This window comes from Sorex araneus, chromosome 2 (genome assembly GCF_027595985.1).
Source record: "Sorex araneus isolate mSorAra2 chromosome 2, mSorAra2.pri, whole genome shotgun sequence".
Classification (NCBI taxonomy): Eukaryota; Metazoa; Chordata; class Mammalia; order Eulipotyphla; family Soricidae; genus Sorex; species Sorex araneus.
The window spans coordinates 346,798,065-346,812,308 of record NC_073303.1 but is presented as its reverse complement, the minus strand read 5'-3'; the positions used below and the strand labels follow the sequence as shown (position 1 = coordinate 346,812,308).

Here is a 14,244-nt window from a genome sequence, read left to right as displayed (position 1 = left end):
TGTTACATTTTTTATTGTATTAGGGGAGCCACACCCTGTAGGGGCAATCCCCTCTGTGCTCAAGGGTGATCCTGATGGTACTCAGGACGATATGTGGTGCCAGGGTTTTGAACTAGGCCTGGCCACAGCATATCTCTGACCCTACATATTTACAGTATTCTTTAAACTAATTCTGAATAAAAGCACTTTACAGTATAAAATGTTTAAAACTCTGCAGACCAAATTTACGTTCCATATAACAGAGATAAATTTTAATTATAAGGCTAGAAAAATAAGTGCCGTTCACTGTTGCAGAAATAACATATAGAAATACATTTGGTATCAAAAGATTTCACCGTTAAATTTGTAATGGGCTATATATATTACTTCACACTTATATTTATTTGTATTATAATGGAGAAGAAAATCTGCCTTGGGGATAGAGTAATAGTTCAAATGGCTGTGTGCTGAGAGTAGCCCTGGTTTGATCCCTGAGCACTATTAAGACTGACCCAGAGCACAGAGCTAGGAGTAGCCCCTGAGCATCTCTGGGTGTTATTTGAAAAATAAAAGCAAACAAAAATTAAAAGAATATCTGCCTCACAGAACCAAGTACTGTGAAGAATGTTAAGTAAAAGTATTCAGTAAATTGGTGACCAATAAATAAATTAAAATGCCTTAATAGTATAAGTACTAAAAACTATGGTAAAAGTAATTCAATATTACCTATCATCATTATAAATGTTAGCTATTAAACTCATTTAATAGAGGATATTCTTCAGATATATCTACATTAATAAAATTTTAGGCTGCTCTGCATTTTCAGTTCTGTAATTTTTAATAACTTGCCTGTCAATTCTCCCCTTTTGGTTTCAGTATTCTCACAGCGGTCCTGTGCCCAACTTTTAATTTTTATGCTTCTAATGTGCAAGAAACTTACACACTAGTCACCATATTATGAGGGTTTTTTTTTTCTGATACGATAGCCTCAGCAATTCTCATGTGAGAAAAGTGCATATATACAGGAGAAAGACGCAGGTAGAGTCTAGGTTCATCAAACTTCCTGCCATTGTAAATGGTATACCTATTAACACAGTTTAATTCTCTTGGGGGGAAAAGCCTTCTTTATTCAAAGACTAAAAATTACCAAGAAATTTTATGTTTTAATAATAAGTTCTCTATTTACTGCAAGAACAAATCTTTCAAAAACCTAATAAAAACATGTAAAATATAATTTTTATTACTAAAAACTGGCAAATGTGCACATAGTTGATCAATAAATCAAGTTACTAAAACTTACAGAACAAAAACCTTATCAAGTTAGTACAGCATATCTTTAAAATGCCAAGTATCATAATTAATGTACTTCCTCACAGAAATATTAAAATGAACCTAAATGATATGATTCATGATTATGAAAATTCAAATCATTAATTTATGATACAGAAGTGTAGCAGTAGTTAAAATTATATTATTTTAAATTATAGTTTTGCTTTACATTTCTAAGTTTTATAAAATTTTATGTGCTATATAATCAAGTATATTACCTTTTGGCAGGTTTATGCTGGTAAATGAAATTTATACCTTAAGAATTCTACTTGGAATAAAAAAAATCATATAGGTCACTGTTTTGTAATTCTGACTTCTTTTCTCCCTTATTTGACAAATTTCATAAATAATATCTATCTTTTGGTGATTCTGGGAAAATTATTATAACTAAACCAATTATTTAATTAATACTAAACAATTTTGTTATTATATAATCTAATATTTTTTACAATCTTCTTCAAAATTATAAAATAAATAATTAAGTCAAATCCTATCATACCACATCTAAATTAGGTATAACTATGCCAAGTCCAGGATCTGTAAACTTTTTCAACAGATGGTCAAGTTGTAAATATTTCAATTGATCCATACCGAAGTCTATTTGTTTTATCTACTCAACCAGCAGTTGTAGTGCAAAAGCATGCATATGCAGAAATTAATGGGATGGCAGGATGTAGCTGACACCTTACTGGATTTGGCCCATGGTTCTATTTCTCTGATCCCCAGCAAAATCACAGGGGAAACAGGAAAACCTGTGTTAATATAATGGTCCAAAGCATTTTAATATTTAACTTGGTAGAAGAAACCATTTGCAGACAAGCTGAATTTAGACTACATTATATATTCAATTCAATACTATATAAAATTACTTTTGACCCGGGGAATAGTAACTATAATAATCCTCTGAAATTTGATTTCACCTTTCCAGGTAACACATTTTATTCCAGCATATCGTCAAGTGAACTGTGGTTAGGCTTTCTAATTGTCTGCTTCCTCCCTTTTTCACCTTACTTTCTCAGATCATCTAAACTTTCTCAGCTCATAACACAGCAGGTTCTTGAATAACTCATACTGTTTAACAATGTTTCCTTAGAACTCAGATAAAGGGGCTGGAGAGATAGTACAGGGGTAGGGCACTTGCACATAGCTGACCTGAGTCCAATCCCTGGTACCCAACGTGGTACCCTGAGCCCACCAGGAATGATCCTGGAGCTCAGAGCCAGGAGTAAACCCTGAGCACAACTGAATGTGATATAAAAAATTTTAAATGAAACAAACAAGAAACTCAGATAAAAAGCTCCAGCCCACAGTGAACAAAACAAAGTTATTCAAAGACCTACTTTTGCTTAGTCATAATGTCTAAGAACTTATTGTTGAGGTATTAGATTCAATACCACCCCCACCCCCATACCTGCCCCAGCCAAAAAAACAAGGGGGGGCGCTAAAGTATCATTACATCCTTCCTCTGTAAGGATGATTTTCATTTTTCCATTTCTGCTATAAGCAGAGTTGGAGGCCTGCTTAATCTGCAGTCCCTTCTTCCTGCTGCGTTTGTCAGCCTTTCTGCAGCTTAGCACTGTCACGTAATAAAGTTTGGACATTGGCTATCTTAGACTGTTGAAAGGGAGATGCCCTGTGAAATATTTTATTATTTTTAGAGAAAAAATAGTCATCACTGACAGGACAGGAGCTTTCCTTTCCCTTACCACTCTATTTTAATGCAATTTTGAGTATTAGAACTGGAACAACCATTTTGCAGCCTAAATTTCTGCCACCATTGGAAAATGCAAAGAAAACTATAGACAAGCCAGCACTCAAAAACTTAAAGCCAATGGACAGATGCCAGAGATTTCATACATGAAGTCACACACTGTGCATTTTTGTCACAAATAAAATCATTCTTGGGCTATTGATGTAGCTCAGTGGTGGAGCACTTGCCTATGTATATGATCTAGATATGATCATCCCCAGTACCAAAGTAAAAAAAAATTTTTAAAAACTCTTAGGCCCCACAAGCAGCAATTTAAAAAATATGCTCACAGACTCCACTCCCACCTCACTGAACATTATAGGACCCCATTACCCGTAGCCCTCACTTCAGCCTAGTTTCACCAGTCACCTTGTTGCTTCCCCAACAGAGCAGGGGCAGACCTGCCCCAAGTCTTTGCACTGGCTCCTAACAAAAACATTCCTAACTTTTCTCTTTTTTTTGGCCTTTTTTGGGGTCACACCTGACGATGCACAGGGGTTACTCCTGGCTCTGCACTCAGGAATTACCCCTGGCAGAGCTGAGAGGACCATATGGGATGCTGGGAATTGAATCCGGGTCAGCCGCATGCAAGGCAATAGCCCTACTTGCTGTACTATCACTATTCCTAATTGTTCTTGAAAGGAACTAGGGTCCTTAATCGCTAATCCTTGTAAGAAGTGAAAAAACAAAATTGGGTGGTTCAATTTGCTGTGAATTCAGACTAGCAGAGTACTACTTTAACCCAGAGAAAATATTAGAAAGAAAATCACAAAAGAGAGTCTAGCTTGAAAGCTGACAATCCAAGGCAATGAAGTCAAAGGCAGCAGACAAGACACAAGATGAGTATTTAAATGCTAAAGAAATATAGAGGGGGTAAACTTGAAAAACTACTACTTCACAACTATGGGGCAAATAAGTCTTAGGAATATTCTGCTCAGCAAATCAAGTATGAGAATTTCAAGTATGTGAATTTCTAATCAGGCACTTCCTGTGTTTGAAAAAAGTTCAGAACTCATTTTTTACAGTTGTATTTCTGTCCCTTTTGTTTCCAAGAAAATTAACTTGTCTTTAAAATTCTATTTCCCTGGTATTCACAAAGATATAATTAGTGGCAAAATAGGATCTTTTTTCTGAAATAGTTTTATTTATGGAATATTGGGAGGGAGAGATAAGGAGAGAGAGACAGAGACAGAGAGAGAGAAAGAGAGACAGAGAGAGAGAAAGAAAGAGACAGAGAGACAGAGAGAGCGTGCACAAAATGTGCTCAAGAGAGAATGTGGGTTTCTCCAGAAGGGAGAGTTGAGAGAGCCCATGATGTTAAAGAAATAAATTATACTCCCCAAGTTAAGATGTGGGCAACCCTGCAATGGAGATGTGCCAATACATGATCATTTTTAAAACCTGAAGAATCCAAAACAATTATTAACAACTGACGTTACAAACAATGGCTACTTCAACAATTCACATTCTAGTTTAACAGATTCATCACTCTAACTTGGAGATAGTCACTGCTCTTTTGCATCAATACCACTGCCAAAAATACAAGTAATTTTACATATCCAAAATATGCCTCAGAAACATGCTCATTTTAACTCATTAAAGTAAAATTCTTTAAGTTAAAACACCAGTTTTTATTTTACTTTCTTTAAAAATATTAACATATGCACATATAGCCATGAATATGCATCCCAGCATGCATATACTACACATACACACACACACACACACACCACACCACACCACCACCCCCCTCCCCATTCTAGTTATGAACCCAGAAGTGTTCTTTTCCAAGAGAATAGCTTTATTTTTTAGGCTATAGTATATACACCTATCAATTATAACAACAACAAAACAGAATGGATTTCTCCCCCTAATTAACATTTCAGAGTAGAATTTATTAGAAGTGTCAAAATTTTAGCTAGAAAGAATTCAGAGAGTAGTGCCAGGGTAGTATCTGCAGTGATTCCGAGGGGCATACGGTATACCCTGTACACCATTAACAGACTGAGTACTAAACCTTCAGGCCCCTAGCACTTTGCCGAGTCAGGCCTGGAGCGCATGAACCCCTAAAAACTGCTAGGAAGGCACTTAACGTAAAAAAAACAAATAACAGAGTTTTCAGCTGAATTAAAGTAGTAGGACAGAGTTTAATAAAGTTCCAACACTACATCATTAAAGCTCAAATTTCTGTCTTTTTTAGTTGACAAATATAGGATCTGCAGTATAATAGCAGCAGAACAGCTGGGTGGCCGTATCAAGCACAAAGCAAGCAATAGCACATGCTGTTTCATGTTGTTTTGATTGCCTACAAAATGGAAGCCCATGCAGATTTATTCCGTTGTAAATTAGAAAAATTATTTCTCTGAAGTTTACATCTCAGAGTAAAACTTTCTGCATGTTACAAAAGAGGACTTTTAAAAAAAGGATATCTTCCCTTTCTTTGATGATCAGTTCATTCTGTTCTTCCAACTGCCTTATCTTCTTCTCAAATGATTCCTGTTCAGCTTTGAGTCGTTCTTCTGTCACTTCCTTTTCCTCACTCACTCTGCAAGCACAAAAAATGGCAAAGGAAATGTCTATTAAGATAAAGTAAAAAGTATGCTGACTTCAGGGAACTGCTTTATTTTTGGTTTTGTATTTAGGGTCATACCCAGTGGTGCTCAGGGCTTACTCCATCTCTGTAATCAGAGCTCACTCCTGGATGATCTCAGCACCATATGAGTGCTGGGATCAAACCCAAATCGACTGCGTGAAAGTCAAATGCCCTAACCACTGTATTAACACTTCAGTCCTGTTTTATTTTTAAAACAACACTTCTTAAGGCATCTTTCTAATAGCACATGCACGTTGATTTTATATCAACAATGCTTCTAATCATCACAAATACCTTAAGCATGGACATAGTTAGCTTCTCAACTGTAATCCAGGTAAGAAAAAAAATTTTTTAGAGGGATAGCTTTTTTGTTTTGTCTTGGGGCACACCAGGCTGGGCTCAGGGTTTACTACCGGCTCTGCCCACAAGGACCTCTCCTGCCAGGGTGTGAGGGACCACATGGGGTGCCAGGATTGAGCCCAGGTTTGCCATGTCCAAGGGTAATGCCCTACCTGCTGTATTATTGCTCCAGCTCCCGAGAGAGCATTTTTGAGGCATGATCATTTTATATATCTCATCTTTTTCACTAAATATAAGCAATTTTATTCCTTTTTTTGCTACAGATGTCCTGCATTCTCATAATCATATAATTAAGTAGATCAGAATAGAAAGATGGCATTAACACAATAAGGGTTTTCATTACATTTATTTTTAGACAACCCCCCCAAATTTCTAAGGTTCTAAATATCTTTAATGTTCAACTCATTTCTACTATAAAGAATAGCTTTTTTTTTTTTTTTTTTTTTTTTTGCTTTTCAGGTCACAACCGGCAATGCTCAGGGGTTACTCCTGGCTCTGCACTCAGGAATCACTCTTGGAGGTGCTCAGGGGGCCATATGGGATGCTGGGAATCAAACCCGGATCGGCTGCATGCAAGGCAAATGCACTACCCGCTGTGCTATCACTCCAGCCCCCAAAATAGCTTATCTTTAGTGTTTAACTCTGAAGCGTATTCCAACCCCCTTTCTATTAAAAAGAATCATTTCTGAAGAGAAAAAAAATCTCAAAAATGATTTCTGACCAAGTAAAATAATCCTCAAAAATAAACACAAATAATGTCACAACTTAAAATGACAGCATGTATTTATTTATATAAGTTTTAGGGCCAAACTCAATGGAGCTTAGAGACCCTTAAATGGTACTGGGGATCAAACTGTAGTCAACCAAGTGTGAGGCAAGTGTCTTAACCCATCTCTGACTATCTCTCTGACCCCATAATACTTACTTTAATGTTAGATGTTAGTCTGTGAACAAAAGAGTTATCGCTGAATTTCTGTTATTGGTATTTATCTAAAAGGTCACATTACAGCATCCTACAAGGTCAGTTACCCTGTAAGTGAAATCCACAGGAAATCCAAAATTTCTTGAGCTCCCAAATTTACTTTCCCACAGTTCCCAATTCGGAATAATATGAATTCTACAGCCTTTCTTTTGTTGCTACCACTGATGGGGGGCGTTAAAATCAACACAATTAAAGAATGAGTAGTAGAACTGTTCATTCTTAAGAGTTGATTATACACTGCCTTTGAAATAATTTAAGTGCAAGTGCATGGCATATAGTATTGTTCAAAAAATTAATATATTTCTTCTTACTCATCATGACAGTCACATTAACCCCTATCAGGTTTATGAATAAACCAAGGGTCTTCTAAGAGGATAATCTCTAAAACTGATACAATTATAAGGAACTCAGGAAAATGAACAAAGAATAAATATGTATATCTTAAGAGGACAGTCTGATAAATATTATCCTGCTTTCCTTACTGCCATCTCTTTATAGTATCGTCTCTTTTCTTCTTGTTACTCAATCACACTTGTACTAATATCCTTCACAGCAATTCCTCGCAGCCTCTACTTTTATTTTTAAATCATCAGTAACTTGAGCAATTATTTACACTAATTGCTCAGCTTCAGATTTTATTTCTGAATTATTTGTCAAGAATATGTTCCAGAATAAGTAACGTGCCCCCGCCCCCCCCCCATTGTAAATCAAAAGGCCTTATAAAGCTGCTGATGTTTGCAAAGTCTGCTTTTATTGGTCATCACTACTCAACACCTATTGAAAAAAAAAAAAAAGGTGAGATCATTTAAAAAGTGACCAAAAGATTATTTCTCAGCCTTTTTTGGTACGATAAACTGCAGTACCTGTTCTTAACCGTTGAAAGTGTTCTTTTCAACTCAAGTTCTATAATTCAGCTCAAGTTCTATAATTCTTTTCAGCTCAAGTTCTGTAATTTATATCATTATACCAGATTATCATGATACTGCATGTACATACTTTATACTACATAAATAAGAAGTTATCAAATATTTAGTCAAGCTAAAGTTATAATATTCTTTTCTCTGCAAAAGTTATTGCCCTATTATGCCCCCGAGTAAATGTTAATAATAAGAGAAATAGGGCTGGAGCGATAGCACAGTGGTAGGGCATTTGCCTTGCACGCGGCTGACCCGGGTTCGATTCCTCCGCCCTTCTCAGAGAGCCCGGCAAGCTACGAAGAGTTATCTTGCCCCATAGTAGAGCCTGACAAGCTACCCGTGGCATATGTGATATGTCAAAAACAGTAACAAGTCTCAAGATGGAGAAGTTACTGGTACCCGCTCGAGCAAATTGATAAGCAACGGGATGACAGTGATACAGTGAATAAGAGAAATATAAAAGATGCAAAACGTAAAGCTTAGGAATGCAGCTCTTCGCATGCATAAGTGAGGCCTTGGATTCATACTCTGGCACTACACACACACACACACACACACACACACACACACACACACACTCAAATAAAATTTAACTGCTTCTAAAAAGATGCGAAATTTAGCTTCAGGATGGATAGTGCAAAATGTCTGAAGTAATAAATTTAGGGGTTTTCATAAAATAAACACTGCTATTATGAACCTTGAGAAAATAAAAACTATTCGAGTGATGAAATATATAACTGAAAGCCTTTATGTATGTTTGTTTGTCTTTTATTTGCTTTTTGGGTCACACCTGGTGATACTCAGGGCTGACTCCTGGCTCTGCACTCAAGAATCACTCCTAGCAGTGCTCGGGTGACCATGTGGGATGCTGGGAATCGAACCCGGGTTGGCCGCATGCAAGGCAAATGCCCTGCCTGCTGTACAATCGCTCCAACCCCAAAAGCCTTTATGGTTTGATAGCTAAATCTTAAGACAAAAAGAAGGGAATCCACAAGTAGATAAGGCAAAATTTATTTTCCTATGCCCATTAAAAGTATTTCTTGAATGCTAAATATAGGAAAAAATATCACACTAACTAGACTTAGTTATAGAATATTTAAAAGGAACCTAAGAATGGATGTCGATGGTTTCAGTCACATTCATTTAAGTAATAAAATATAAGGAATTGTCGTTTCAACAACTAATGCTCCAAACTCATAAAATGACAAACTTACCTTAACATTAAATCCAAATACAAAGATCATTTCTAGTCTACCAGCTCAGAACACAGTTACTAACAATACTGCCTTTGTCGAACTTGAAAGAGATCCATGAAAATACCAGGCATCACTCAAGATAAACCAAAATCTACAGTGATCTTTCCTTTAGTCTTACACTGTTCTGTGTAGAAAACAAAACCCATTCTTTTCAAAATTTAGTTTCTGGGGAATGTTTTAAAAATCTGTTGCTACATTATTCAAGCAATGTTTTGTAAAAAAAAATCTTTTCTTTATATTGCTATAATTAGACTACCCTTGAGCAATTATTATACTCTAGGAAGCTATAAAATTAACGAGCTATATTAGGCACAAAGGGCAACATTTCTTCTACAGGCATATCTAAAGCCATGCATGGCTTCTTTGTGGCCTATTAGTTATAGCTAATATGAGCAAGTATATTAATGTAGCCATTAAATGCAGAGGCCCTTCATTAAAACCACCTTAAGATTTGATGTTCACTCTGAAGTCTGTCTTCTTTTTAAATTTATGTTCCATATTATTTCCCAAAAGGCATATGTACAAGAAAATATCTGGTATCATGATTCATATTTTTCATCAAAACAGTTCTTATGCCACAAAGTAATAATATTAATTAAAAAAAGACCTAATCCTCTATCTCATTTAGCAAATAGCAACAAGTTAATTAACAAAATGAGAAACTAAAGACAGAAAAGAGAAACACTTAACTGATAGGATAAAAAACAGCTAAAACTCTCAATGAGAGTCCCAGCATGGGCTTGTGAATTATACACAAGGATAGCCTGTTGGTAAAGAAATCAGCATTATCATTATTTATTTAATGTTTCAGAATACTTCTTTAAAAATTCCTCAATGGGCTGGAGAAAAATCTGAGCAGGCTAAGCTAATACTCTGCATGCAGGACAGTCAGGTTCCATCCCTGGCACTGGATGGCAACCCCCAGCACCCTGAATACCAAGCAGCAGAGTAGCTTCTAAGTACTGCCAGGAGTAGTCCAACGAAATGAAACAAAACAAATCCTCACAGTGTTGGCCAAGGAAAGATGTCACAAAACTGGGTGCAGGAGCTTTCCATGCAGGAATCCCTTTCACATGCCACAATCCCTGGAATTTCATGATCTTCCTATGTACTGATGGAAACTACCCCTGAGCACCAAGCCATAGGATGTTTCAAAAAAAAAATCCTCAAATTGTACTCCCCTATGACAACAAAATAGAACCTATAATCTCAGAGCTGGATAACTGGAACAAAAACGGTGCTGGAAGTACTAAATCTCTTTTATTTCATCTTTTAAGTATTTCTACTAGTTCCATTTAATGTTTCTATAAACAAAACTTTTACTGCATAAAACTTTCCCAAACACATCTAAATTTGTTAGTAAAACTTACATGTGTCCCAAATATTTACTTCCTGACTTTACAAGCCTCTGTTCTTCCAGACTTGAATGGATAATTTTACACTAATGTGAAAATTAAAGTCAAGCCAGGAAGGTTTCTATTCCAAAATCATTTTACAAATTACAGCGACCCAATCGTCAACATCAATTTCTTTCCACATATTTATACTGCATTTGAGATTAGATAAACTAGTTGCATTTCATGTCATGGGCTTTGTGGGTAAGATCTAGAGAAGGAAGATACAGATTTCATACTATCTAACAAACATAAATGTAGATACTGTTTTTAAGAAATGCATGGTGAAAAAGAAGGCTTTCATAAGCAAATATTTCAGCGAAGTCATATCCATGCTCTCCATAATCTTAACATTTAGCTATTTTAAAATAGTGTCCAAAGAAACTATTTAAAGAACACAAGTATTTTAAGAAGTCTTTCATAGGAATCTATCAAAAGATCGCTAAAAACTACAGATAAAATATCTTCAACAAATCTATAGCAAGCAGAGTTCAGGAACATAAAAAGGTGTCATATACCATGAGCAACAGGAATTTGTTCCAGGAATAAAAAGTTAATTCAACAAGGGAGGGGGGAAGAGAGAAAAAAAATTAGAGAGAGAGAGAGAGAGAAGAGCAGGTAGAGAATTTACCTTGCACTTAGCTGAATCTGTTTCAATCCCTCACACCCCGTTATAAGTGATCCATGAGCACAGAGGCAGGAGTAAGCCCTGAGCATCACTGGGCATGGCCCAGATGTTTTAAAAACATGTTGGTTCAACAGTCCACAAATCAAATAATGTTATAAACTGTACTAGTAAAATAAAGAACAAAAAGTCACATGATCATCTAAACCATTGTTCCCTAAAATAAATGATACTGCCTCTTAGGAGGTACTGACCAATGAGGGGGCTGGGAGTGGGGAGGGGTTGGAGGCTCAGATGCAATTGGACAGTGTTTCATTACTGTTTATTTAGATTGTTTAGAATGTTCTAAAATTGTGAAGCTGAACGCCCAGGTTTATAAACTTATTTTAAAAAATTAAACTGTGTACTATATTCCTACGAAGGAATGACTATCTTTCCCTTGAATAAAAGTCTGAGTCTCAGTGAAATAAATTTAAATAAAGGGAGGATCCAATAGGTCATACCCACATCGCTGGGTGTGATCCAAATCACCACATCCATTATGTGATTTCCTTCATGCTAAGTAATTAAGATATCAAAAATGAATACATGAGGTAAAATTAGATATACAGTGAAGTGATGAAAAGTTTTAAAGAACCCTAAAACTAAAACATGTTTCCCTAAGGAAAAAGTGTAAGAGGTAGTATAATATATGTTGTCTTTTACTTTCTTATTTCAATTAACGTAATCAATCACCTCACATTTTATCAGTTTTTTCTCAAATGGCACAATTTTATCTTATTTTTTCTTTTTTCTTTTTTTTTGGTTTTGGGACCAGACCCAGCAATGCTCAGGAATTACTTCTGGTTCTGCATTCAGGGATCACTCCTGCTAGGCTTTGTGGATTATATGCAATGCTGGGGATCAGGTTGGCAGCATGAAAGGCAAATGCCCTACCTGCTGCACAATCACTTCCAGCCCCACAATTTTAAGTTTTTAATGAAAAGAAATGTATTCCATTGAGTATATATAATATAGCTTCTTTAGTCACTATTCTTTTAACATTAGTACCACAATTCCAAGAATTACACTATCATTCATTTTGTTAAAATTGGTCGAGCTTTGACAGCTGAGAAGAAATGTTTGAAAAAATATATCATTAAAAGATAATCTGAAGCATACTACACCTGAAAGAGTTCAAAAAGAAGTAGTTTGGGACTCCCCATGAAGAGCTCTACATATGGGAGTGACTTACAAAGAGAAGATAAAATTAAAGCAATGACAATTATTTCCTTAAGTGTAGCTTACTTACAAAAGTTTAGGTGTTTGTGACTAGCTAACCTATGTTTTGTTTGGGAGCACACCTGGATCTTAGTGCTCAGGGGGCCACATCTGGTAATGCTTGAGGTACCTATATGCAATGCCGACATTTAAACCAGGATCATAACAGTTGCATGCCAGTACCTTAACCTTTGAACTATCTCTCTGGCCCTTAAGTTATGGGGTATTTGTGTGTGTGTGTGTGTGTGTGTGTAAAAGGGAGGGGGAAGAGAGAGGGGGGAGAGAGAGATGGGGGAGAGAGAGAGGAGAAAGAGAGAGAAAGAGAGAGAGAGAGAGACAGAGTATAGGAAAGAGGAAAAAGAGGAATCAGGGCTGTACCTGGCTGTACTCAGGGCTTACTCCTGGCTCTGCACTGAGGGATCACTCCTGACAGGGCTATAACCAGGGTATGTGGGGACCACAATGCAGTTCTAAGGATCAAGCCAGAGTTTGTTCATGAAAAGCAAGCATCTTACCCTCTACTATCCCTCTGGTCCTAAGTTATGATTTTTAAAACTATTTTAAATTTATTGAGGTAACAACGGTTATAGATACATTTTAGGGGCTATAGTGATACAATGCTGTACTCCCTAAAGTGTCAAGAAACCTCTGCCACTACAAGATTCCTCCCTTATACTCAAGCCTCCTCAGGTAAATTCAGTTTCGACTCTTAAGAGTCTTAAGGATTTGTTTTTAGTGAACACTGCCTATTCCCTTGTGTTTTTTTCGTATACTACCTATTTGTGAGAACACCCAGGATTTGACTCTCCTTCTGACTCTCCTTCTGACTGTCCATGACACCCTGAAGTTTTAGTCATATTACAGCAAAATTCAAGACTTCTTCTCTCATAGTTGAGCGGTACTCCATTATGATTATAAGCACAACTTACTTATTCATTAATCTGTTGCTGGACTTGATTGTTTTCAGATCTAGGCTATGGTAAATAATGCTGCAAAAAACACTCTGAGGTAGAACAGAGGGTGTCAGCAGGTTTTAATAATAGCTTTAATATTTGCATAATTGCAAGTACATGAAAATTATGAGGAAATATATAAGGTGGACAAAGATATGATTTCTAGTCTGCACAAGAACAAAAGTAAAGCACCACTCAATATTAGAATTACCTTTGCTGTCTTGGATTAATCAATTCATTTTAAAACCACCAAATAAAAAATTGGCACAACATATTATCACAAAAAAATAAGATCACTTGGCAAAAAAGATCATAACAATCAAAACTGAAAATTAGTATAATGAGCATAAACACTTCTAGTTATAAAGAATTAACTTATGAATACTTAAATCTCAAATGTGGCATTTCATGCCAAACTTTCAACTTTGAGGCAACAACCCAAAATATTTAGCCTTAAAAAATTTCTGTTAATCTCTGTTCTGCACTCTTCCTTTTGCTCACTGACTCTTTCTATAGAATCTAGGTTGAAAAGTTAAAGAAATTTGAATCCATTAGCATGAGAGGCATATGAAAAACAAAAACAAGAAAGCCCAAACAGTAATGAGGTGCCAGAGAGATGGCTTAAGGACTGAGATGCAACTCACAGAACCACATCGTCCAAGAACATCTAGTATAACCCCTCCAGCATATTAAAATTTTATGAAAGTAACAAATACATATCAGAACCCAGGGATTAAAAAGTAAAACCTGTATAAAAAAAAATCTTTATTAAATGCTACATCTGTGGACTTTCAACTTTTTCATAACCAAAATGTGGCCTTGCCTTAATTCTGAGGAGAACCAGCA

At 36.1% G+C, this 14,244-nt stretch overlaps 1 protein-coding gene across 2 annotated transcripts in view; it reads right to left on the bottom strand.

Annotated features, from left to right (window-relative positions):
* The window catches only part of KIAA1328 (KIAA1328 ortholog), a 312,654-nt gene that overhangs the window by 272,253 nt on the left and 26,157 nt on the right, over positions 1 to 14,244 (bottom strand). For both annotated transcript variants that reach the window (XM_055129540.1, XM_004606086.2), the window contains exon 5: positions 5,488 to 5,603. In XM_055129540.1, coding sequence (XP_054985515.1) covers positions 5,488 to 5,603 — 116 coding nt within the window. The remainder of the gene's footprint in view (positions 1 to 5,487; positions 5,604 to 14,244) is intronic.